We start from the raw sequence: 22,842 nt of genomic DNA, 5'->3' as shown, positions 1-22,842 counted from the left end.
ACAATTCCATAGTAAAATGTTTTAAGTGTTTTCAAATCACATACATCTCGCAGTCTTTTGAAGATGTAAACACTACGGCGAATCTTATCAACGATTTTTCCCACGTGAGCATCCCACCGCAAGTGGTTGTCAATTAAAACTCCCAGGTAAGTAGTATTTAGTACAGGTGTTATCTTTTTGCAAACACATATGCCATCAGTACAATCACTTTTATGTATCGGGAGGCTCATACAGTTATTATTAGTATTTTTTCTAATGGTAAATTTAATAAAGTTTGTCTTTCCTTCATTCAATGTAAGTTTACTATCCTCCAGCCAACTATTTATCATTTTTAGATCTGCCACCGTCTTATCCTTAACATCAGTCCAGGAAGAACCTTCTACAAATAGAACCGTGTCGTCTGCATACGAAATCGACTGCCCTTTCAGGGATAAAGAAAGCAAGTCATTTATGAACAATATAAACAGAAGCGGACCCAATACGGTTCCTTCCTTACTGTAATCCTGCCCAATCTTAACACATTGCATTCTATCCTGCAAGTAGGATTTCAATAACTTCCAGGGAATACCTCTAACCCCATTTTTTTTTTTTTTTTGCGCTGAGGAGGAGAAAATGCGTTACGCACCCCGGCCTACTGTTGGCGCTTGTAGATGGTGATGTGTTGGGAAATATTTCGGCCGGAAGTGTGGGACTCTAGTCCCTAAGTTACCCACTAAAAACTCCCCCTCTTTCCCCAGCTCCGGGACCACCCTTCTGGGTATTTCATCGGAGCATTTCGTGTGTTTGGGGATCCCCCATCCGTCTTCTGTGATTCTTCAGTACTTTAGTGGATCTACTGCACTTCAAATACAGGTACGTAGGCATCGAAGACTCCACGTCGGGTTAAGGTACGTATAACAAAATAAAAACATATGGTTACTTTTACGTTTGCATTTAAGACCGTTAACTTACAGGCATCGGAGGGGGTTCTTCGTCCCGTCGGGGATCCCCCCTCCGTCTTCAGCAGTTGGATCAACTTCAGGTCGGGTCCAGGTACGTATAAAGAATTAAAAATATGTGATTACTTCTAGGTTTGCATATAAAACCGTAAACTTACAGGTATCGGAGGGGGGCTCTTCGTCCCATCGGGGTTCCCCCCTCCGGCTTCAGCTGGTAGTTGTAGGGCGACATCCATTTCAAGTTTCTTCTGGGTGAGGACCTTCGTCAAAAAGGTAACGATTGATGTCCAAGTCGCTTCGTCATTAATCATTTTGTTGACTAGCGTGTCGGATGCTATAGAGCCTACATTTGCCGTCAACTCTTCCCTTTCGGTTTTCCATCTGTGGCAGTGGAACACTGTGTGTTCGGCGTCGTCTGTCAGCCCATCCCCATATGGGCAAGCAGGGCTATTTACTTTTCCGATGTTCCAGAGGTATTTACAAAAATATCCGTGCCCCGTTAGGATTTGGGTAATGTAGTAATTGACTTCGCCGTGCTTTCGATCACGCCAAATCTGAATACGCGGGATCAGTCGAGCCGTCCACCTGCCTCGGGTTTCCTCGTCCCATAGCTTCTGCCATTTATCACAGGTATGCATTCTAGCCTGCTTACGCGCTTGTATCGGTTCCACTGCGTCTTTTGTCTCATATACCTCCTTTCTTTCCGCAGCTAGTAGGTCAAGGGGGGGTATGCCAGCGATTACAAGCACCGCAGGTCCTGACACTGTTCTATACGCAGATGTAATCCGCAGGGCACTTCTTCTTTGGACTGATATGAGACGTTTGTGGCTATCCTGCCTGAGATCATCGGTCCAGATCTCGCAGCCGTATAACATTATGGCATTTGAGACCTCCATAAGTAGTCTACGCTTGGTCGCAGTGGGTCCGCCAACATTTCCCATTATGCGACTCAGCATTGTTGTAATTTTTGCCGCTCTATCGCAGGCACACCTCACATGATCTCGGAATGTTAGTCTATTGTCGAGCGTTACCCCCAAATATTTCAGGGCTTTCCGACTGACGATTTCGGTCTCTTGAACTTTGAAACCTATCTCCAGCGGTATGCGGCGTCCAGTAAGCAGGATGATTTTCGTTTTATCAGCCGCAAAGGTCAGACCGCGGTCCATCATCCAACAGCTTGTCCTTCTCATTACTCTGTTTATACTTCTTTGAGCCTCGGTTTCGTTCCGTGCCTGGATCACCGCAGCCAAATCGTCCGCGTAGCCCACAAGAAAAACTCCGTCAGGCATCTGCAGCCGCAGAATCCCGTCGTAGAAGACGTTCCACAGCACCGGGCCGAGGACGGACCCCTGCGCTACTCCGCATGTCATCCTCTTTGTTCTTGGGCCTTGTAGGGTATCGTAGGATAGAATCCTATTCGTGAAGTAACTTCCCAGAATCCGCATCAGATAATCCGGGGTTGCGAAGTTTCGTTCCAAGGCATGGAGGATCTCCTCCCAGCGCGCAGAGTTAAACGCGTTTCTAATGTCTAAGGTGATCAGTACTACGATGGGCCTAGAGTAATGGTTTTTTCGTTGAGCCTCCTTAAAAGTTTGGACTATTTCTTTGACGGCTCCTATCGTCGATCTGCCAGTGCAGTCTGGTTGCTAGTCCGTCTGCGCTCTCTATTACATTATTTAATCTGCTCCGAAGCAGCCTTTCAAGCAGCTTCCCCGCGGTGTCCAGCATGCACAGGGGTCGGTATGCAGATGGACAAGAAGGATCGCCTTTTTTTTTCGAATCAAAACCAATCTCTGTACCTTCCAGGCATCGGGGAAAGTACCCTCTTTAAGGCATGCGTTGTACATGTGTATCATGACATCAGGGGATGTTGTAACGGCCACCTTAAGGGCCTCGCCTCTAACCCCATAGATATCCAGCTTCTGTAACAATAAACTATGGTCGACAGTATCGAAGGCTTTAGCCAGATCCAAAAAAACAGCCAAACAAGGTTTGGACTTATCAAAGCCAGATTTAATTTTGGATGTAAGTTCAGCAATAGCATCATTCGTAGATTTACCTTCAATAAAACCAAACTGATTCTTTGACAGAATATTATTTTCATTAATAAAACAAGTCAGACGCACTTTTAAAAGTTTTTCTAAGATTTTACTAAAATTGTTTACCAAGGAAATAGGTCTGTGGTTTGACGTAGACTGTGAATCCCCACCCTTAAAAACCGGAACAACAACCGCCGTTTTCAATGCTTTAGGAAAATACCCCTGTTCGAAACATCTATTGAATAAAATAGATAAAGCTGGTGCAATTAAGTGAATAATTTTCTTAATTAGTTTTATAGAGATATTGTCACAACCAGTGGAATTTTTATTTTTCATCTTATTTGCAATACTTATGATTTCATGTTGATCAGTTGGGGCGAGGAATAATGAGTTGACGTTACTCTTTATGAATTTAAACGATTGATTAGACACTTTACCACTTTTCTGATTTAATAATTTTCGCGCTACATCTTTAAAATATAGATTAAATTCATTCGCGATATCTAGTTCTTTAGTTAACTGTTCATTGGTGGCGGTCTTTACAGAGGATATACTCCCTAGAGGCTTCTCCCTGCCTGTCAATTCTCGCCCAATCCTCCACAAATCTTTTGCGTTATCTTTTTGTGTGTAGATCTTTTGTTTGTAGTAGCTTTGCTTTAGAGTGGTGATTAACTTTTTAATTGTCACACAATATTGTTTATATGTATTGTTTAATTGGACATTACCGGGATCCAATTTTGATTGCTTATAAAGAATATCTCTTGTGTTAATAGACCTTACCACGCCGTTCGTTATCCAAGGAGTACGCTTCCTATTCTTAGATGTAATTTCCCTCTTGACAGTTGCCTTATCCCGCTGATCTTTGATTACGTCACTGATAAATTGTAAGGCATCATCAATGTCAGAAGGGACACTCGCGAAATTTTGTGCAGCAATGTTGTTAATGAATTTATTATAATCAATTATCATTTGGTAGCATTTGTTCTTATTGTGGATAGTGTTGTTTTTAACATTGGGAAAATTTATCTGCAAGAAAACAGGACTATGGTAGGTAATTTTTGAATGAGATACAATCGACAACAAATTCTTGTGCGGTAGAGACGTTTTTACTAAAATGTGGTCTAAACAACTTTTACTGTTGTTGACCACTCGAGTATAATCATTGATATGGGATTAATACTGATAAATAATGTTGATTCAAGTGTTGGAAAATAGTTTTTTCAGACTTCAACATTGATACAGAAGTTTTTGATACAAAAGATTTTTTTTTCTGAAAAGAGTCTAAACCACCTCAGCTCTGACAAGCTTGATTGATGCTGTGGCACAAGCGTTCGACGACAAAGAAGAGGTTCAATTATTATGCTTTGTTAAAGACATTCGATTATGTCCAACGGTATAAGAATCACATGATTCATAGTTATCTAAGCAATATAGCGCAGTGCGTGCAATGGAAGGGTCGAAATTACCAAAATTACTTCTAGATCAATTCTGGGTGCAGTGCTTTTCATGATCTATATAAATGATCTTCCTGTAAATATCTTGGCAGAAGGCATATATATATATATACGCTGATGACACGTCTTTCATACTAACATCGAAAAATAAATGTAAGCTTAAAAAGAACATTGAAATTATTATGACTGAAGCTGTGAAATCGTTTAAAGCTAAATGTTGACAAGACGCAGAAACTTGTACTAACGACAAAACCTGAGAGACGGGAGCAAGAACCAATAAAATTCTTAGGGATTTCCGTAATGCCAAATCTGAACTGGAACATTCTGGACAAAACATCAATCCGGGTTCAGTAAATTTTATTGGAAACTTCAAAACATTGCTGATTAATAATTTTGTCAGTAGTCATTCTAGATAATTTGTAGAGAATTAAATTCCCTTTTTTTTTCTAATTCTAGGTCTAGTGTTCGTTCTAGTTTTAGTGCAATAAAAATATACAACTTCACAGTGGAAATGGAAGCGGCTATTCGCAGAATACCTGCACCAAAATCAAACTTAACAATGAACGAAAGAAGAGCACTACGAACGATAAGGGAAAAACTAGACATTATCATCTTACCAGCGGACAAGGGGAATGCGGCCGTGCTTATGGACAGAAAGGAATACGACGACAAGATCAAGAGCCTTATAAGAAAATAAAAAAGGACACAACCGAGAAGATAGTAAGAAAAATGAAAGAACTAGTAAAATCCACAGAAATCAAAGCAGATCAATTGAAAAGCTAATTCGCACCAGAGTACCAGTCAAAGATGCGGTGGATGGTCTTCGCCAGAAACTCATCCCGGAGTGTTTGCCCAAGTATGTCCAAAGACTAGTGGAGTACTGCCTATCGTCGGGATACTTCAGCTGGAAGGGGTGAGCTCTCTCTCCTGTGATAGCCAATTTTTACATGGAGATGTTTGAAGATGATCTGACAACATGGAAAAAAGCTCCAGGAATTTCTAGACCACCTCAATTCACAGCACCCCATGATAAAATTTACCATGGAAACAGAAACTGCAAAACAGTTGCCATTCCTGGATGTGTTAGTCATTAGGAAGACAGATAGGGGCATGGAACTGGGAGTATATCGAAAGAAGACGCATACGAATAGGTACCTGCAGGCTTCATCTACAACAGAAGAGGTCCGTGATTCAAACCTTATTCCAGCGAGCAGAGAGGATATGCGATAAAGAGAACCAAAGAAAGATTCCTAGAAAATGTTGCTACAGAAGAACGGCTATACGATGGGAAATATCCGACGAACCACCAAACCACGCAAACAGAAGGATCACTCTGTAAGTACGACACCATCCGGTTTTATCTGCCTTCCTTATGTTTCAGGTGTGACGGAGCGAATTGCGAGGCGTCTGAAGGAGAATGATATCGTGGTACGATACGGTACGGTCAGCAAAATACAAAACGCTGTACCGATAGCCAAAGACAAACTAACCCCATTAAAGGGAGGCTATCGTGCAGTTGCGGGAAATATGACGTTGGCCAAACCGGACGTAATATCGAGTGCTGCATCAAGTAACACGAGAGGAACGTCCGACTAAGGAAGATCCAACAATCTGCAGTCGCAGAGCATTGTCACAAAGGGGGACACAGTATAGAGTTCGAAAAAACCAAAGTGCTAGCAAGAAACGGACATTACTTCCAAAGATTGACGAGAGAGGCGATAGAGATTCATCGACATGGGAATAACATGAATAGAAAAGATGGTTGGAACTCAACGAAGCCTTCTCCACCCGGATTTGACAAAAACTTAGTTGACAATTTGACACTAATTAGTTATTAATTACCTTTTCATGTATTTATTGTCAAATTTTAACCGAATTCGTCACTGCGAACTTGTTTCTGAAGAATGTTGCAACATGGCATCCGAAACGTCAAACATTTTTTTCAAAAAACGCACGGCTTAACCCGAAAGATTCTAGTTCTAGGTCTAGTGTTAGTTTTAGTTTAATAGTGATATCTAGCAACATCATGTTTGGAGTCATTTCCGAATGATTCTAGGTCTTGTGTTAGTTCTAGTGATAGTGCTAATGTAAAACTAATACTAGAACTAGAAATATTCGGGTTTAGACATGCGTCTTCTGACTTTTCTAAGTTCTTGTCTAAACTTAAAACTTTCTGGTTCTAGCTCTAGTATTAGTTCTAGTTTTAATTGTTATGTAACCCTAAATTCTTGTACACTTTAATTGATCTAAAAAAAAATTTTATTTAATCCACTTACCTTGCTATAATTTCACCCATTTTGAATTAAATACAACCTTTAAATCCAATTAATTATGTGTTTTTCATTAAAAAAACTTAAATCCAACGTCAATTTTGATAAGCACCTGCAATATTTGGATCTTAATCACCATGGCAACCGAGTCAAGTTGGATAACCTAACAATAATAAAATTATAACCGTTAATATTTCGCTTTACATTTTAATTTATATTTTATTTTATATCTTTTTTTATGTTTTTATATTTTTGTGTATTGCTTCTTAAGTGAAATATCATTGTATAAATAAAAACATAAAAATGTCAATTCTTCCAATGACGTCACAGCAAGGCCCTTGCAGGGGGATACGTTCATAAGAACAGTGTTCGTATGGAGTTGGATAAACTTATTTATGTTTACTCAACGGACCTTAGTTACGTGCAAGGTTTATATATTATAAATAAATAAACCTTCGGCATCGAGATATACTATATTTACAAAATTATATGTATCTCGATGACCTTGGGTTACGTGGACATTCTGTTGTAGGTTGGGTTGCCTAAGTTAGAGATAGATATAAAAATATAGATTAAGACATACTTGTAGAAATGTGAGTGTGACTAGAGTTTTAAAATATATAAGTGAATGAGATACAAACTAGTTTCAATTATTAAATATAATAATTTGGTAAATTTAAATCAAATTAAAAATAAATATAAACACGATTAGTTGGGGGACAAGTGCCAACAGATGGCGCCAAAAACGCTGAGCCTGCAGTTTTTTAACAATTACCTATTTAGATTATGTGTTGAATAAATATTCGTTGGACTTATCGTTCAACTAATGTGTTTAAAAAATTAATCCTAAATAAATTAACATGTGTTATATGTAAGCGATTATAATCACCTTATTACAAAACAAGAACAGAAATCTGTAATTTTATATTAAAATGTTAACATAACCTATAAAACTTTGTCGTGATTTTGAGGTTATCCCTTAAAAAATATCAAAAAAAATATGTTTTATTTTTTGCGTTCCGCGCGAAATACTCAAAGAAAGATAAATCTACGAAAATATTCAACTGAAGTTGCAATAAAAGAGAAGAAAGAGGATGAGTTACAAAGAACGGTTGAAAAATTATCAAAAGTATCAAGTAGAGAGGTTATAAAAAAGCCGCAAAGAGAACCCTTTGTAAAAAATTTCTTTTTGGGTGTTGTTGACACAGAACTAATGGCATATCCAGAAGTATTAGATAAAAAACAAGTTGATACCCTCGAAGAGGAAATAAATCCAGTTAAAGATTTCTTCGAAAATATAAATCAAACCAACGAAAAAGAAATTAATCGAAATTACATTCAGAATTTGAGTAATTTAAATTTATTGGGGCTTCAAGCCTCTTCCATGGACGGTGGGCGACAATTATCATTAACAGAAACTTTTCGGTTTTACGAAGAGTTTGGAAAAGCTGATGGAAAAATTGGCATGGTACAAAATCAACAGTTGGGGTTACAAATGTTGTTGAAATACACAAAACCACATCTAAAAAGATACATCGATAATATCATTCAAGGAAAATCAATTTCAGCCTTTTTTATAAACGATTCAACATTAACAGAGAATACAAAAAATAAAACGCAAGCTGTTTTATCCAGCGACGAAAAATATTGGATTTTAAACGGAACCAAACATTGGATTGTTAATGGCGAAAACGCCGACATTTTTATTGTTGTAACACAGGCCGAAAAATTAAATAAAGTGGGGTTACGAGAAAATAAAATGATTGCGTTATTGGTTAACCGAAACGATGGAGGAATTACATCAAAACCAAGTAATATTTTTGGTTTAAACCAAACCGATATCGCTGATGTAACCTTTGTAAACACCCCCGTTCCAATAGAAAATGTTTTAACAGAAGAAAACCCAAATGATAAAACAATAAACTGTATTTTAAATGAAAATAGATTAAGTACAGCTCCGATTGCCATAGGAATTTTGAAGAAAGTTATTAATAAATTTATCGATGATTGTATTAATTGTAAATTACCCCAAGGAAATCTTACAGAAACTGAAATAATTCAAACTAAAATTGGAAAGGTAAATTAAGGAAAAATTTAAGAATCATCATGTGGTTTTAAAATCGACCATTTTATTTCAATCAATGATGAAATTACCCAAAAAAATCGGTAAGAATAATAAGAAAGTCCAAAATCGCGTTAAAGTGTCGATGTGACGTCACGTTTTGTTAAGTCTGACGTCACAGAGATGGGCGGAGCTTATATAGACCCCAAAAAATTTCGTTGCTAACGAACGATAAATCGCCATAACAATGTCATTTAAAATGGCACTTAGGTCCACTTTTACAAACCAATGCTATCTGTCAGTTAAGCTATCTATAAGATACAATTTATCTCGTAGATAATAGGGTCGTGCATACTACCACCTCCATTTATCTCATAGTTAAGAAATCCTTGAGATAACCAATGAATCTAGGGATTTTTTGGTCTTTATATTAATTTGACAGCTCTATGTGGTCAAAAGACCTACTATTAGGTATTTTGACGATATTCTAACCTTAAAATTAAAATTTGGAAATGAAGACTGAGAAAAGGCGACAAACCACCAATTTCATCAAAGAAGAATGCGAACATCTTCTTGAATTTGTTATCAAACATAAAAACGTAATAGAAAACAAAAAAAGTGATGCAGTTACATGGTAAGGAAAGCAAAAACTATGTACAGGGTGATTCAAAAAACCGCTGACAGACTTCTAGGGCAGGTAATACATCAAAAATTAAGATGAAAAGTCTTAATATACATGGGGGTCGCAAATGCCTCCTTAACGAGATATAGCGGGTCAAAGTTTCTTTAAAATTAAACATTATCTGCAATAAAAAGCCCTTTTTAAAAAATATTTTCAACTCCACTGCTAATTTTTTCAAACGGGCAGTATTTTCGTGTAAAGTGATCATTTATCTATCAATTGGTCTTTTACAAAACTTTGATTAAAGCAACAGTTTTTGATTGAATTAACAAATTTTCTACAAACGTGTTTTTCTTAAAAACTATTGCTTTGATCAAAATTTTGTAAGAGACCAATTGAAAGATAATTTAGATAATTTTTAACACTTTACACGCGTAGAGAGCAATGGCGTAGATAATATTTTCAAAAAAGTGCTTTTTATTGCAGATAATGTTTAATTTTAATGAAACTTTGATCCGCTATATCTCGTTAAGGATGCATTTGTGACCCCATGTATATTAAGACTATTCATCTTAATTTTTCATGTATTATCTACTCTTGAAGTCTGTCAGCGGTTTTTTGAATCACCCTGTATATCTCGTATTATTGTATGTTAAAATATGATGGTCAACAATAATGGCACAACTAACATGATGAACGACTGAAGATGCCAATAGGGCCGTTAAGGTCAATCGATTAGAAAGACCATCTTTCAAAAAATCGATAATCTAAATTAAATTAGACGGACTAGTAACGTTTTCTCGTTCGAAAATTGTTTAATTTTTGCAATAATTAATGTAAAAGTTTAAAATTCCTCACCCCGGACTCCAAATGACGTTTAAAGTAAAAAGAAAGAAATCACAGACGTTACGCTCGCTCCCGTTTCCTTCTAGCGCATAAGATTCGTAGCATTGTCTCTCTCCAGGAATTTTATTGATTTTTATACGCTCAAATCTGAGTTTCCCCTTTTCGCCCTGTAGTTTCAAACTTTATTGTTTTTTTTTTGGAAAAACTAAGCTTCAGAATCAAAAATTAAAAAATATAGGGTCAATCAATTTTAAAACCTCAATTTTGACATATTTGTAATCTTCATTAAAAATCTTTTAAAGTGAGTACAAACACGACACATTTATCTTCAATATTAATGAAGTTATGGTCAACTTCCGGTTAGAAATGTCAACCTCAATTTTGTAATATTTGTAATCGTGAAAAATCCTTTAAAATGAGCACAAACATGATAGGTTTAATTCCAATATTACTCGAGATATAAGCAACTTCCGGTTTGAAATGTCAATGTCATTTTGATTTTTTCTTAATTTTTATAAAATGTCTTAAAATTTGTCACAAAAACAAAAATATAATAAAAAGAACAGAAATTAAGGTTGGTATTAATATTTAAACATTAAATTGCTATTTTCATTGTTGCTAACTTCCGGTTTAATGTTTTTTATTTTAATTTTTTTGTTTTTTGACATAAATGCATCATGTTTGGACACATTTTAAAGTTTTTTTTAATAAAAAATGCATCATGAAAGAACACCATGAAGTTGTCCATTTGTTTATTATATGATAACTAACTTCAGGTGTAATATGTCAACCTAAATTTTGACATATTTGTAATCTTCATTAAAAATCCTTTAAAGTGAGTACAAACACGACACATTTATCTTCAATATTAATGAAATTATAGTCAACTTCCGGTTTGAAATGTCAATGTCATTTTGATATATTCTTAATTTTTATAAAATGTCTTAAAATTTGTCACAAAAACAAAAATATAATAAAAAAAAGAAATTAAGGTTGGTATTAATATTTAAAAATTAAATTGCTATCTTCATTGTTGCTAACTTCGGGTTTAATGTTTTTTTTTTCTAACTTTTTTGTTTTTTGAGATAAGTGCGTCATGTTTGGACTCATTTTAAAGGTTATTTTATAAAGATTACGAATATAATAATAAAATTAAAGTTGACATTAACAGCTGAAAGTTTTTTTCTTAGCCTTGTGTCGAAACTCTTTCAAAAAAGATTACTTTTAGGCGCTATTCTATTATATTCTAGTGTAAAACTAGATCTAGAACTCTATCTAGAAAGTATCGGGTTTAAAAGATGTGTTTTTCGTTAAATCTTCCACTTTTTTTTTATTTGTAACGGCTTACTTCAGTGATTAACTTAAGTTTTTTAATCACGTCGATTAAAAAAAATTGTCGATTTTTAAGCGGCATGATGATTCTTGAACTATACAGTAAATTAAATTAATAAAAAAAAATTGTTTTTAATCTTACAATTAACAAATTTTCAGTTAATAACGCTTCTTTATGGAATGGAAAGTTTAACTTACTTAACATCCGGATTATTAGATCAATACGAAAATCAAGATTGCGAAATTGAATCGACAATAACAAAATTATTTAGTATCCAACAATGTTCTAATTCAATTTTGGACGTTATGAAATTCGTTGGAACTCAATCCTTAGAAAGTGACGACTTTTATAATCGACTTTATCGCGATTCTTTGGGACATATGTTGCTTCACGAATCTGTTTATAATTTAAAGATAATCGTTGCTTTGTTAGGACTCCAACATGCAGGGGTAAAGAGTTTTTATGTAAAAAAATTTTTATAAATTGAATTTTTTAGAAAACATTAAACGATCGTATCAAAGTGATACGAAACCCAGCATATTACCCGATCGAAGCGTTTAAACGAATGTGGACTCAAAGAAAACATTTTCAAGATGCCCCCGATTTAAATTTGAAATTGAACGAGTTTTTACATCCATCTTTACAATATCCTTCGCAACATCTTGAGTAATTTATTTATTTCTTATTAATTTAAAAGTACTAAAATAACTTGTTTTTAGATATTCTATTATAAGAATTAAATTTGCAACTGAAGTTTTGTTTGGGCGTTTTGGTGCTGATGTTATTGGAAAACATGCTGATTTAGAGAGATTAGCTGACGCAATTGTTGATGCTTACGCAATGACTGCAGTTTTAGGTACGATTTGTTATTAATATTAATAACTAAGTTAAAATGAATTTATTTTTAGCTCGGGCGAATCGTTCTTATTGTATTGGATTACAACACGCCACAATGGAAATGGAAATAGCCACAGCGTTTTCTGAATTAGCCGTGAAACGAGTGAAAAGTAATATAAATGATATTGTTGAGGGTTCTTTATATTCGATGGATGAGAGGCACGCGTCAATTGGAAAATATTCAATTACACATAAAGAATATACCCCAGTACATCCTTTAAGTAGAATTTTTTAAATTATACTTAGGTTTGGTTTTGTTCTGTTAATTTATAATAAAATTTATATGTGATATTTTTTTGTCTTTAATTTTAACATTAGAGCAAAAACATGATTGTGTCTAAACATGCTTAATTAGTGACTTGAAAAGATATGGAAGATCTATTCTTTGCTGATAACCAAGTTGTTGCATCAAATGAACAGTATGATATTGACTTTATGTTAAAGGTGCAAGGATATAGATGCATAATTTCAGAAAATTAATACTCGACATAAATAAAGGATGGAAGAAGATGATCAAAAAACGTGTGAACAAAATCTTGGACTACCTAAAGGACACAACATTACGAACGTATTGAAAAAGCTGAATCAAGAAAGCTAATGCCAAAAAAGCAAGCATAATTGAAAAAATCAGTCTAACTACTATGCAACTGATGCAACAAAGAAGGAGATGGATGAGAGGTCAAAAATCGACCACCATACTATAACTAAAAGAAATTAATAAGCAGGTGTCGAGAGTCATAAGGAAAGATATTAGAATTTATAATAAAGAGAAGATCGAACAAACTATATAGGAAAATAAAAGCTTAAAGATCTTGCGCAGAAGATTGGGTTGGGTTGGTATCAGCGGAAATGGGCATTACAAACCAAGGATCTGAAGAAATGCCAGATATTTCGCTGGAGGAGATTGAATTTGCTCTAAGAAAGACCAGAAATAATAGAGTACCGGGAGAAGATTCTGTGGCTACGGATGTAATAAAGATCGGTGGTCCCTGCTTGCTCCAGAAAATTCCTCTGCCTGTTTAGCAGCACAATACCGAGTAAATGGCATAACGCTACGGCAATACTGTTCCACAAAACAACCGACTTGGATAACTATAGACCAATAAGCTTTCTGAATCACCTCTACAAACTATTCTCGAGAATCCTGATCAACAGACTTGAAAATAAACTAGAACACTACCAGCGGACTTTCGTATTTGGAACCACCAGACTATCAGAGTGTTGATCGAGAAATCGATCGAATACAACAAGTGCTGGCTTTTGTTGTCTTCCAGAAGGCTAAAACATGTTTGTGTCTAAAAAGTCTCAATTTCATGTTGATATACAGGGTGAGTCAGAAAGAATGGGAAATACCGGAAATACTAGACACCAAAATATGATGATTTAACGTAATATCTCTTATACAAATGTCAGTAATTTTTTTCAGGTATAGGGATATAATTGAAGGTTTGATAATTTTGAAGGTTTTTGTACTATTAACATAAAATTTGGTAGTTTTATGTTTTCGAGCATGAGAAATACGAATTTGAAACTTGTTTTGTTATTGCTCGTAGAGGGCGCTAGATACACGCTGCTCGTTTGATAAATCAAATCATAAGTTTTTTGGCTCGACAGCTACAACCAATAAGAGCTGCAAATCACAAAGAGCATTCAATTTTACATAAAAAAGGTACTCTTATTGAAATTGTCTAAGTCTATCGGTTTTCGAATTATTTACTTTTAAATGTATTTTTGCTTCTAAAATATTTATTTTTTAACATAAGCAAAGTTGTGTTATTTTTCCGCTTATGTTTCGACAATTGCTTGTTAATTGTCAACATTGATCTAATTTCCGTGTGCAATAATCATTTTTACCAACAATAAAGTTATTACCAATTTGAAAATGCCACGGCATAATGAGTTTTTTAATAGTGAGAAATCCAGATTTAAGTCCACTGGATTTTTGAAAATAGTCACAATATTCTATTGTTATTAATTAATTATTATTGTTATCGATTATTATCGTTACTAATTGCTATAGCTACTGTGTGTTATTGATTTTAAATGTTAACCTTAAAATTACTTTGAAACAATTAAAAGCAGATAACTTGGAAACCAGTAGGCTTAGGGCCGGTTGTACCACCTCCCGATAAATTTATCCGATAGATAAATTGGCGCTCTTAGGCCCGTTACTACCAAACCAATGCTATCTATTAGTTAAGCTATCTATAAGATACAATTTATCTCGTAGATAACGGGGTCGTGCGTACTACCACCTCCATTTATCTCATAGTTAAGAAATCCTTGAGATAACCAAGAAATCTAGGGATTTTTTTGCCTATTATGTTAAATTGACAGCTCTATGTGGTCAAAAGGCCTACTATTAGGTATTTTGACGATATTTTAACCTGTTCTAACCTTAAAATTTAAATTTGAAAATGGAGACTGACAAAAGGCGACGAACCACCAATTTCACAAAAGAAGAATGCGAACATCTTGTTGAATGTGTTATCAAACATTAAAACGTAATAGAAAACAAAAAAAGTGATGCAGTTACATGGCAAGGAAAGCAAAAAGTATGTATATCTCTATTATTGTATGTTAAAATGTGATGATAAACAATATATTTATGTCAATTCTTTTGAAAGATCTGGATAGAAATAGCCCGCGGACTAACGGCGGTAAGTGGGATTTGCCGGGATGCAAAAGGCGTTAAAGCAAAGTATGATATGTTAAAGAAACAAGTGAAAAGTAAATGTGCTCAAATTCGACAAAACGCGATGAGAACTGATGGTGGGCCTCAAAAAGAAATAGTGCTCACATCTATTGAAGAAAGAATCAAAGGTAAAATTTATTTTAAATGCTGTTTGAAGGCGATAATTTTATTCTTTTAGGGCTCATATTATTAAGTGTAGAAGGGTTACCAGCTAATATGTACGATTCTCATTCCGTACCTAATTGTAACTTAGATTTAACGGAGGTTGCAAAAATTGATGTAGGAGAACCACTCTCTACACCAGTTTCCTTACATAATAAAGTGTTATCTTCTACATCAGTGGATGTACAATTAGTTATAGAGGAAGAACTCGTACAACAACTACAACAAGAAATTGTCAAAAATCAATCAGTTGAATTACATAAACCAACAGAAGTTAACAACAACTGGACCGCATGGAACCCACAAAACCTTAAGAAAAGGAAATGTCGTGTGTTGGATGTGGGTTCAAAGCCAAGTAAGTTAGATTCTTGTATGTAATATTACTTTAATACATATGTATACTTGTTTACAGAAACCGCAAACAAATCTATCCATGATGGATATAACCACTTGAATGAAAAGAGACTGGAATTAACTGAATTGCTTATTAAACAAGCGAAAGAAGAGCATGAAAAGAAAATGGAATTGCTGGACTTAGAAATAAAAATAAAAAGAAAGCAAGCAGCATTACTTTAAAATTAGAATTGATCTTATCTAATTATTACACAGGCTTGCGATGAAAAAGATACAAGAGAATTGATAACTAAGCTTTATAAAAAAATACACAACGTTCAGCTATCAATTCCCTTGTATTTTTTCCATTTCCAATTCCCTTGTAAAAAAATAGTAATTTAAGAAAATAAAAATTTATTTACATTATTACTACATTTATTTTTAGTGAAAAACTAAAAACTAAAATAGTAAAACGCTCGAATTTTATACGTCAGCATAAATCCTATTTGAGGTTAGGTATCCGCATTTATCCCTTAGATAGCATTTTATCCGACACCCAATCCACGGGTTACAGATATTTCAAAAGTGATCCCTTGGATAGCGGTATCTATAAGATTAATACAGTGGTAGTAACCAATTTTTAAGCTATCCGATAGATAACGCTATCAGAGACTTTAACTATGAGTGGTAGTAGTGGGCCTTAGCCAATGAGAGCGCTTAAAACCGCTGTAACCATGGTAATTATCCGTTAGATAGTTTATCGGGAGGTGGTACAACCGGCCCTTAGACAATGTAAACAAGAGTACCTTTTTTGTGCAGAATTGAAAACTGCTTCAGATTTCTGGATCTAATTCACCATACCTCAACTGACAAAATAGTCATGACTTGATATCTCAAACGTAAAGTGTGTATCTAGCGCCCTCTACGAGTAATCACAAAACAAATATCAAATTCGTATTTCTCATGCTCGAATTTTTAGCAAATTTTATGTTAATATTACAAAAACCTATTATCAAGAAATTTCGAAATAAAAATTTAACTTTCAACACCCTGTGTATTAAAAACCACCGACATTTGTATAAGACAAAAAAGCCGGTATTCGGATTTCCCATTCTTTCTGCCTCACCCTGTATAGCCCAAGGTTATTTACTCGCGAAGTACAAATTTTTTGAAGTAATGGTTGGTAATTTTTGGTGTAAGTATGGACTCTTCTATGTAAGCACTCCAGATATGTTAATATAAAACAGCACGGTAGGGTTAATATGTTTAGTCTTTTAAAATATGTTCTACAACTGTCCCAATGTTGCAGCGCTACCAATATCCTCACCGCTCTTTTCTGTAGTTTAAAAATGGTATCCATTTTATTAGAATTCCCTATGCTATTATTCCATACGTTGCTATATTATAAAAATAAGCGAAATAAATATTTTTCGCATCAATTTAAGGTATGTTCTTTATTATAATTTTTAGGCAATATAAGAAATTAGCAAGTTTTCTATTTAGATTGGTGATGTGATCACTCCAAGAGAGAGTTTCTGAAAATGTGATCCCCAGAAAATTCATAGTCTGATTGGTCATATTAATATCCCGTTTACTAAAGAACGTAAGTATCTTTGTTTTATCTGGATTTAACTTCAAATTATTTGCCCTGAACCAATCTTGTGCTTTTTCCAATACTGAGACTATTTTCTGTTTCAGTTTCTCTGGCTCTCTAGATCTATTTATAGATATTTTAGATCTATTTGGCTCTCTAGACGTATCATCAGCGTATAGACACATTGAAAGTGTATCCACATTTACAGCCATATCGTTAATGTATGTCAAGGGGCCCAAGCACGGAACCTTGAAGAAGACCAAGAGCAATTTTCTTCCATGTCGATACTGATCCTCTCCAGTGTACTCGTTGTTTTCTGTAATTATCTAATTTTCTTAATAATATCTCACGACTATACTGTCAAATGCTTTACTTAGATCACAGAATGCAATCTGGATATATTCGCGCTGATCCGGGTTGATATCCATGTTGATATTTATTTAGTAAATTATTTTTGCATGAATTCATTGCATATTGCCACTTCATACATTTTTGAAATTGCCAGCAATTTTGATAGAAGTCTGTAGTTATTGAGATCATTGGCGTTCCCTTATTTCTTCAAAGGCATAACTTTCACACACTTTAATTCAGATGGAAAAATGCCATCTTGTAGACTTTTGTTTACTAAAAAACATAAATGTTTCTTTATCACTGGCATTACATCCAACAGTAATTTTACAGAGACTGTTTTCAAAATCTTTTCTCTCTGACAATAAGTGAGTAAAAGTCGTTAATTAGACATTAGCAGGAGGACTATTGAATTCCTTATACTGCTAAAGAAAGTGTAATATAACTCATTTGCATTCAGCAGTCCTTCAATTTGGTCACATTTCTTTGCCTTGCCTTGCTATCAGAGTGTTTTGATCGAGAAATCGATCCAATACAACTTTGGCCATTGGTGCTAGCTTTTGTTGCGTTTCAGAACTGATTTCCCAATCTTAGAAGCATTAAGAAAATGCCATAATGGATAAGTACACCTATCTTCGCCATGAAATTAAAATCAAAAGAGACAAACAGACCTGCGAACTAAGGAGGAGCATATGGTAAACTCAGAGATGTGTCTAAGAGCAACCTATCAATATGTCTAAAAAGAAAAGTTTTCAATCTGACCTAATGGGCAGAAACATTGACTTTGCCCATAACATCTGCTAACAGACTTAGAACAACACAGCGTAAAATGGAAAGTTTTAGGCTTAAGAATAGGCTTTACAGACGTCATTTCTCGTATCACCAGACTCAAATGGAACTGGACAGATGAAAGGTGGACGAAAATAGATGGATGACATCAACAGATTTTCTAATAACTGGATTAAGGCAGCACGTGACATGAAGAAATGAGTGGAAATATGGGAGCCTTATCTCCAGCAGTGTACACCGAAGGAACATTTGCTGAAGAAATCCACAACACAACTGGAAACAACCTCTCCATATCAGAGTATCAAGATTTTTGACATAATGAGTGGTTTATCAGTGTGGTATATATTGCTTGGTTGCCATTAGTTACAATTCATTATCCACCATTTTGATGACCATTTGACGTCACATAATGGCAGAAAAATAGATGAATCACCCTATTAATTAAGTTATTATAGATTTCTTGTAATATTCTTCAAATTAAATTGTATGTATAAAATAAGTGTTAATTTTCTTAAGAATAATATAAATTTTTTAATTGAAATAACTATTTATAGTTTAGAAAAGAGAAACTTTGCAACACTGTATGATGAAGAGTATCAAAGAAATTAATACGAGGTCTGGTCATTAAATTAATTAATAAAGCCGTTGGTTTAATGAAAAACCGGCCTCAGTATGAAGCGTTTAAATTAAATTTAAAACCAAGCGCATTTTCGCATTCATGACTAATCCCTGGGAGACTCAGCGGGTTCCACTCAGTAAAAAAAAAGTTAATATGTGTCTTGAGAATATTTCCTGACAATTTCAAAAAATCCCGATTCTATTAAATCAGAAGATTTTATTTAAAAAAAATAAATAAATTGTTTAGGTGGGTAATAATTTTCCAATTTCACTTCCCGAACACGTATGTTTATGACACGCGCGGTAAAATCTTTCTATTGAAGCCGGGTTTTTGTAGAACCCAACCCGGTAAACACTCGAAAACATAATAATTATCTTGCTCTCCTCCTGAACACTTTCAACAACTAAAGCAAACATAATAATACTTAAAAGGAAAAACCTTTTTGTATTTTTTTGTAATAACACTAAATCAAAATCTGCTTATCTTATGTTTATCACGTAACAACAACAATAACGTAATAAAAATTAACTTAAAAATTCATTAACACATTTTGAATATATCGAAACGTTGAGGTCTCACAAATTGCTCGTTTTGCGGGACAATTGTAACGTTTTAAACAATTTGAAAGTATTCGATCGCATTGACAAAGTCTGTAAGAACACGAATCTTTTCCACCAAAAAAACCATGATCAATCGCTAAAAAAAAATTTTTAGTAATAAATTGTTTTTTAAAAGTAGTTTAACTTACAGCAATGTGGGTTGTTATTTAAACACGTCCAATAATACGGAATAAAATATTCTAAAGAGTACGGACAATTAGCTACGTTATAACACCAATCGTGTTCTTTGCAACACTTATCAACACCATCAACAGGTTGTCCCGATCCTAAGAATCCACAAAAACAACCATAACCTTTATAAATCAAAGGATTACATCCGGTCGAACAAGAAATCATGTTGTATAAATTAAGAACGTTTCGTTTTTGCTTCAAATTTGTATTTCCGAGAATTTTTGATTCTCCAAATGGATTGTAAGCGTAGCTTTTATAAATTGTGGTATTTAAATCAATTGAATAACTTAAGGAAAAATTCACTAAAAAAATTAATTAATTCTATTCATCCTTTTTTGTTATAATAATAATTATAAAAGTAACCTTACCAAAGTCGCAAAGAAAAATTATCCAAAACAATCTATCAATTTTCATAGTACAAATCAAAGAAGATGTAACCACCTAAAATTAAGCCACATTTATTTTGCGAGCAAAGTTTTTCTTTTAAGACTTCAAAAACACGCTCACTCAACTCATACACGCAAAAACTCTTTGAATGAAAGGAGAATCTGCTTTTCTTTTTAACTCGTTACAATTCACAATACACATAAGAGGAAAGCGTGATAATTATCATGGGGTACTTTCGTTTTTTTATATAAATCTTTTTATAATAATCTAAAAAAGTTTTAATTGTAACGATTAGTATTGTTTAAAAATAGAGTAAAATATCGATATAATGAATTAATATGGGGAAGAAAATGTCCGTTATAATCAAAATCAAGTCTAATTTTGGTTCAATACCAAATATACAACAATTTAGTGCTATTTAACATTGTCACTAGAACTAACACTAGACCTAGAACTAGAAACATTCGGGTTTAGCCGCACGTCTTTAAAGACGGCTAAACCCGAATGATTCTAGTTCTAGGTCTAGTGTTAGATCTAGTTTTAGTTTAATAGCGATATACAACAATCTAGCGTAATCTAATGCTAACTAGCGCTATCTAACACTATCACTAGAACTAACACTAGAACTAGAATCATTCGGGTTTAGCCGTCTTTAGAGACGTGCGGCTAAACCCGAATGTTTCTAGTTCTAGGTCTAGTGTTAGTTCTGCTTTTCGTTCATCAAAAATATACAATAATCTAGTATTGAATAACAGCTAAAACTAGAACGAACACTAGACCTAGAACTAGAAATATTCGGGTTTAGCCGTCTTTAGAGACGTGCGGCTAAACCCGAATGTTTCTAGTTCTAGGTCTAGTACAAGGTTGCCAGGTCTCACGATTTATCGTGAGATCTCATGATATTACCTTTAATCTCACGATCTCACGATTTGACACGTACTTCTCACAATTTTATTACAAAAAGAATATAATTATTAATGTTAATAAAATCAAAGTAAAATCATAGCATTTTCAAGTTGAAATAAGTGAAGTTACAGGGTTCTAGATGTAGTAGCTCATGCTGCCAACAAGTTGGCAGTCTCTACGCTATAGAATAGAAGCTCTGGTATGCAAAAGCTCATGCTGCCAACAAGTTGGCAGCTTATAAAAGAAGTTACAATGTTCCAAATGCAATAGCTCATGAAGCCAACAAGTTGGCAGTCTCTACGCTATAGAATAGAAGCTCTGGTATGCAAAAGCTCATGCTGCCAACAAGTTGGCAGCCTATAAAAGAAGTTACAATGTTCCAAATGCAATAGCTCATGCTGCCAACAAGTTGGCAGTCTATAAACAAAGTTACAGGGTTCCAAATGTAGTAGCTCATGCTGCCAACAAGTTGGGAGTCTCTACGCTATAGAATAGAAGCTCTGGTATGCAAAAGCTCATGCTGCCAACAAGTTGGCAGCCTATAAAAGAAGTTACAATGTTCCAAATACAATAGCTCATGCTGCCAACAAGTTGGCAGTCTATAAACAAAGTTACAGGGTTCCAAATGTAGTGGCTCATGCTGCCAACAAGTTGGCAGGCTCTGCGTTATAAAACAGAAACTTTGATACGCAATACCTCATGCTGCCAACAAGTTGGCAGGGTCTGCGCTATAGAATAGAAGCTCTGGTGTGCAATAGCTCATGCTGCCAACAAGTTGGCAGCCTATAGGCAAAGTTACAGGGTTCTAGATGTAGTAGCTCATGCTGCCAACAAGTTGGCAGTCTCTACGCTATAGAATAGAAGCTCTGGTATGCAAAAGCTCATGCTGCCAACAAGTTGGCAGCCTATAAAAGAAGTTACAATGTTCCAAATGCAATAGCTCATGCTGCCAACAAGTTGGCAGTCTATAAACAAAGTTACAGGGTTCCAAATGTAGTGACTCATGCTGCCAACAAGTTGGCAGTCTCTACGCTATAGAATAGAAGCTCAGGTATGCAAAAGCTCATGCTGCCAACAAGTTGGCAGCCTATAAAAGAAGTTACAATGTTCCAAATGCAATAGCTCATGCTGCCAACAAGTTGGCAGTCTATAAACAAAGTTACAGGGTTCCAAATGTAGTAGCTCATGCTGCCAACAAGTTGGCAGGCTCTGCGCTATAGAATAGAAGCTCTGGTGTGCAATAGCTCATGCTGCCAACAAGTTGGCAGCCTATAAAGGAAGTTACAATCCTCCAAATACAATAGCTCATGCCTATAAGCGAAGTTACATGGTTGTAGATGTAGTAGCTCAACAAGTTGGCAGAATGAAAGGAAATTTTGCTTTTCTTTTTAACTCGTTACAATTCACAATACACATAAGAGGAAAGCGTTTTCGTGGTACTTTTGCTTTTTTATATAAATCTTTTTATAATAATCTAAAACTTTTAATTGTGACGATTAGTATTGTCTAAAAATATATCAAAATCTAGATACAACGGGTTAACATGAAACATATGAAACATTTTGCGTCTGAAGATGCACCGCTAAACCCGAAACTTTCTAGTTCTAGGTCTAGTGTTAATTCTAGTTTTAGTTCAATAGCAATATACAACAATCTAGCGTACTAACACTAGATTTAGTTTCTAATGTTTCTAGTTTCCAGAACTTAGAACCCGGAACTTTCTAGTTCTAGGTCTAGTGTTAGAACTAACAGTTTTA

The 22,842-nt window shown here is 34.7% G+C and overlaps 3 protein-coding genes across 3 annotated transcripts in view; 2 read left to right on the top strand and 1 right to left on the bottom strand.

Moving 5' to 3' along the window:
• The first annotated feature begins 7,638 nt into the window (after nucleotides 1–7,638).
• Nucleotides 7,639–12,752, top strand: LOC111414468 (acyl-CoA dehydrogenase family member enigma). The gene is made up of 5 exons (XM_023045828.2): nucleotides 7,639–8,778; nucleotides 11,723–12,013; nucleotides 12,061–12,230; nucleotides 12,284–12,420; nucleotides 12,473–12,752. Exons 1-5 carry the CDS (start codon nucleotides 7,702–7,704, stop codon nucleotides 12,694–12,696), a joined length of 1,899 nt encoding a protein of 632 aa, XP_022901596.2. The 5' UTR covers nucleotides 7,639–7,701; the 3' UTR covers nucleotides 12,697–12,752.
• A 1,871-nt stretch (nucleotides 12,753–14,623) lies between these two features.
• Nucleotides 14,624–16,036, top strand: LOC139429415 (uncharacterized). The gene is made up of 4 exons (XM_071195162.1): nucleotides 14,624–15,016; nucleotides 15,089–15,284; nucleotides 15,335–15,673; nucleotides 15,731–16,036. The coding sequence occupies exons 2-4, from the start codon at nucleotides 15,170–15,172 to the stop codon at nucleotides 15,892–15,894; spliced, it is 618 nt and encodes a 205-aa protein (XP_071051263.1). The 5' UTR covers nucleotides 14,624–15,016; nucleotides 15,089–15,169; the 3' UTR covers nucleotides 15,895–16,036.
• Nucleotides 16,037–19,425: 3,389 nt separating this feature from the next.
• Nucleotides 19,426–22,842, bottom strand: part of LOC111414446 (basic phospholipase A2 homolog 1) — a 33,154-nt gene continuing 29,737 nt past the window's right edge. The window contains exons 5-7 of the mRNA XM_023045792.2: nucleotides 20,161–20,233; nucleotides 19,750–20,094; nucleotides 19,426–19,697 (exon numbers count right to left, since the gene is read on the bottom strand). Coding sequence (XP_022901560.2) covers nucleotides 19,531–19,697; nucleotides 19,750–20,094; nucleotides 20,161–20,206 — 558 coding nt within the window. The 5' untranslated portion in view covers nucleotides 20,207–20,233 and the 3' untranslated portion in view covers nucleotides 19,426–19,530. The remainder of the gene's footprint in view (nucleotides 19,698–19,749; nucleotides 20,095–20,160; nucleotides 20,234–22,842) is intronic.

The sequence above is a fragment of the Onthophagus taurus genome, chromosome 3 (assembly GCF_036711975.1).
Source record: "Onthophagus taurus isolate NC chromosome 3, IU_Otau_3.0, whole genome shotgun sequence".
NCBI classification, from domain to species: domain Eukaryota; kingdom Metazoa; phylum Arthropoda; class Insecta; order Coleoptera; family Scarabaeidae; genus Onthophagus; species Onthophagus taurus.
This window is presented reverse-complemented; position numbering and strand designations above follow the sequence as displayed.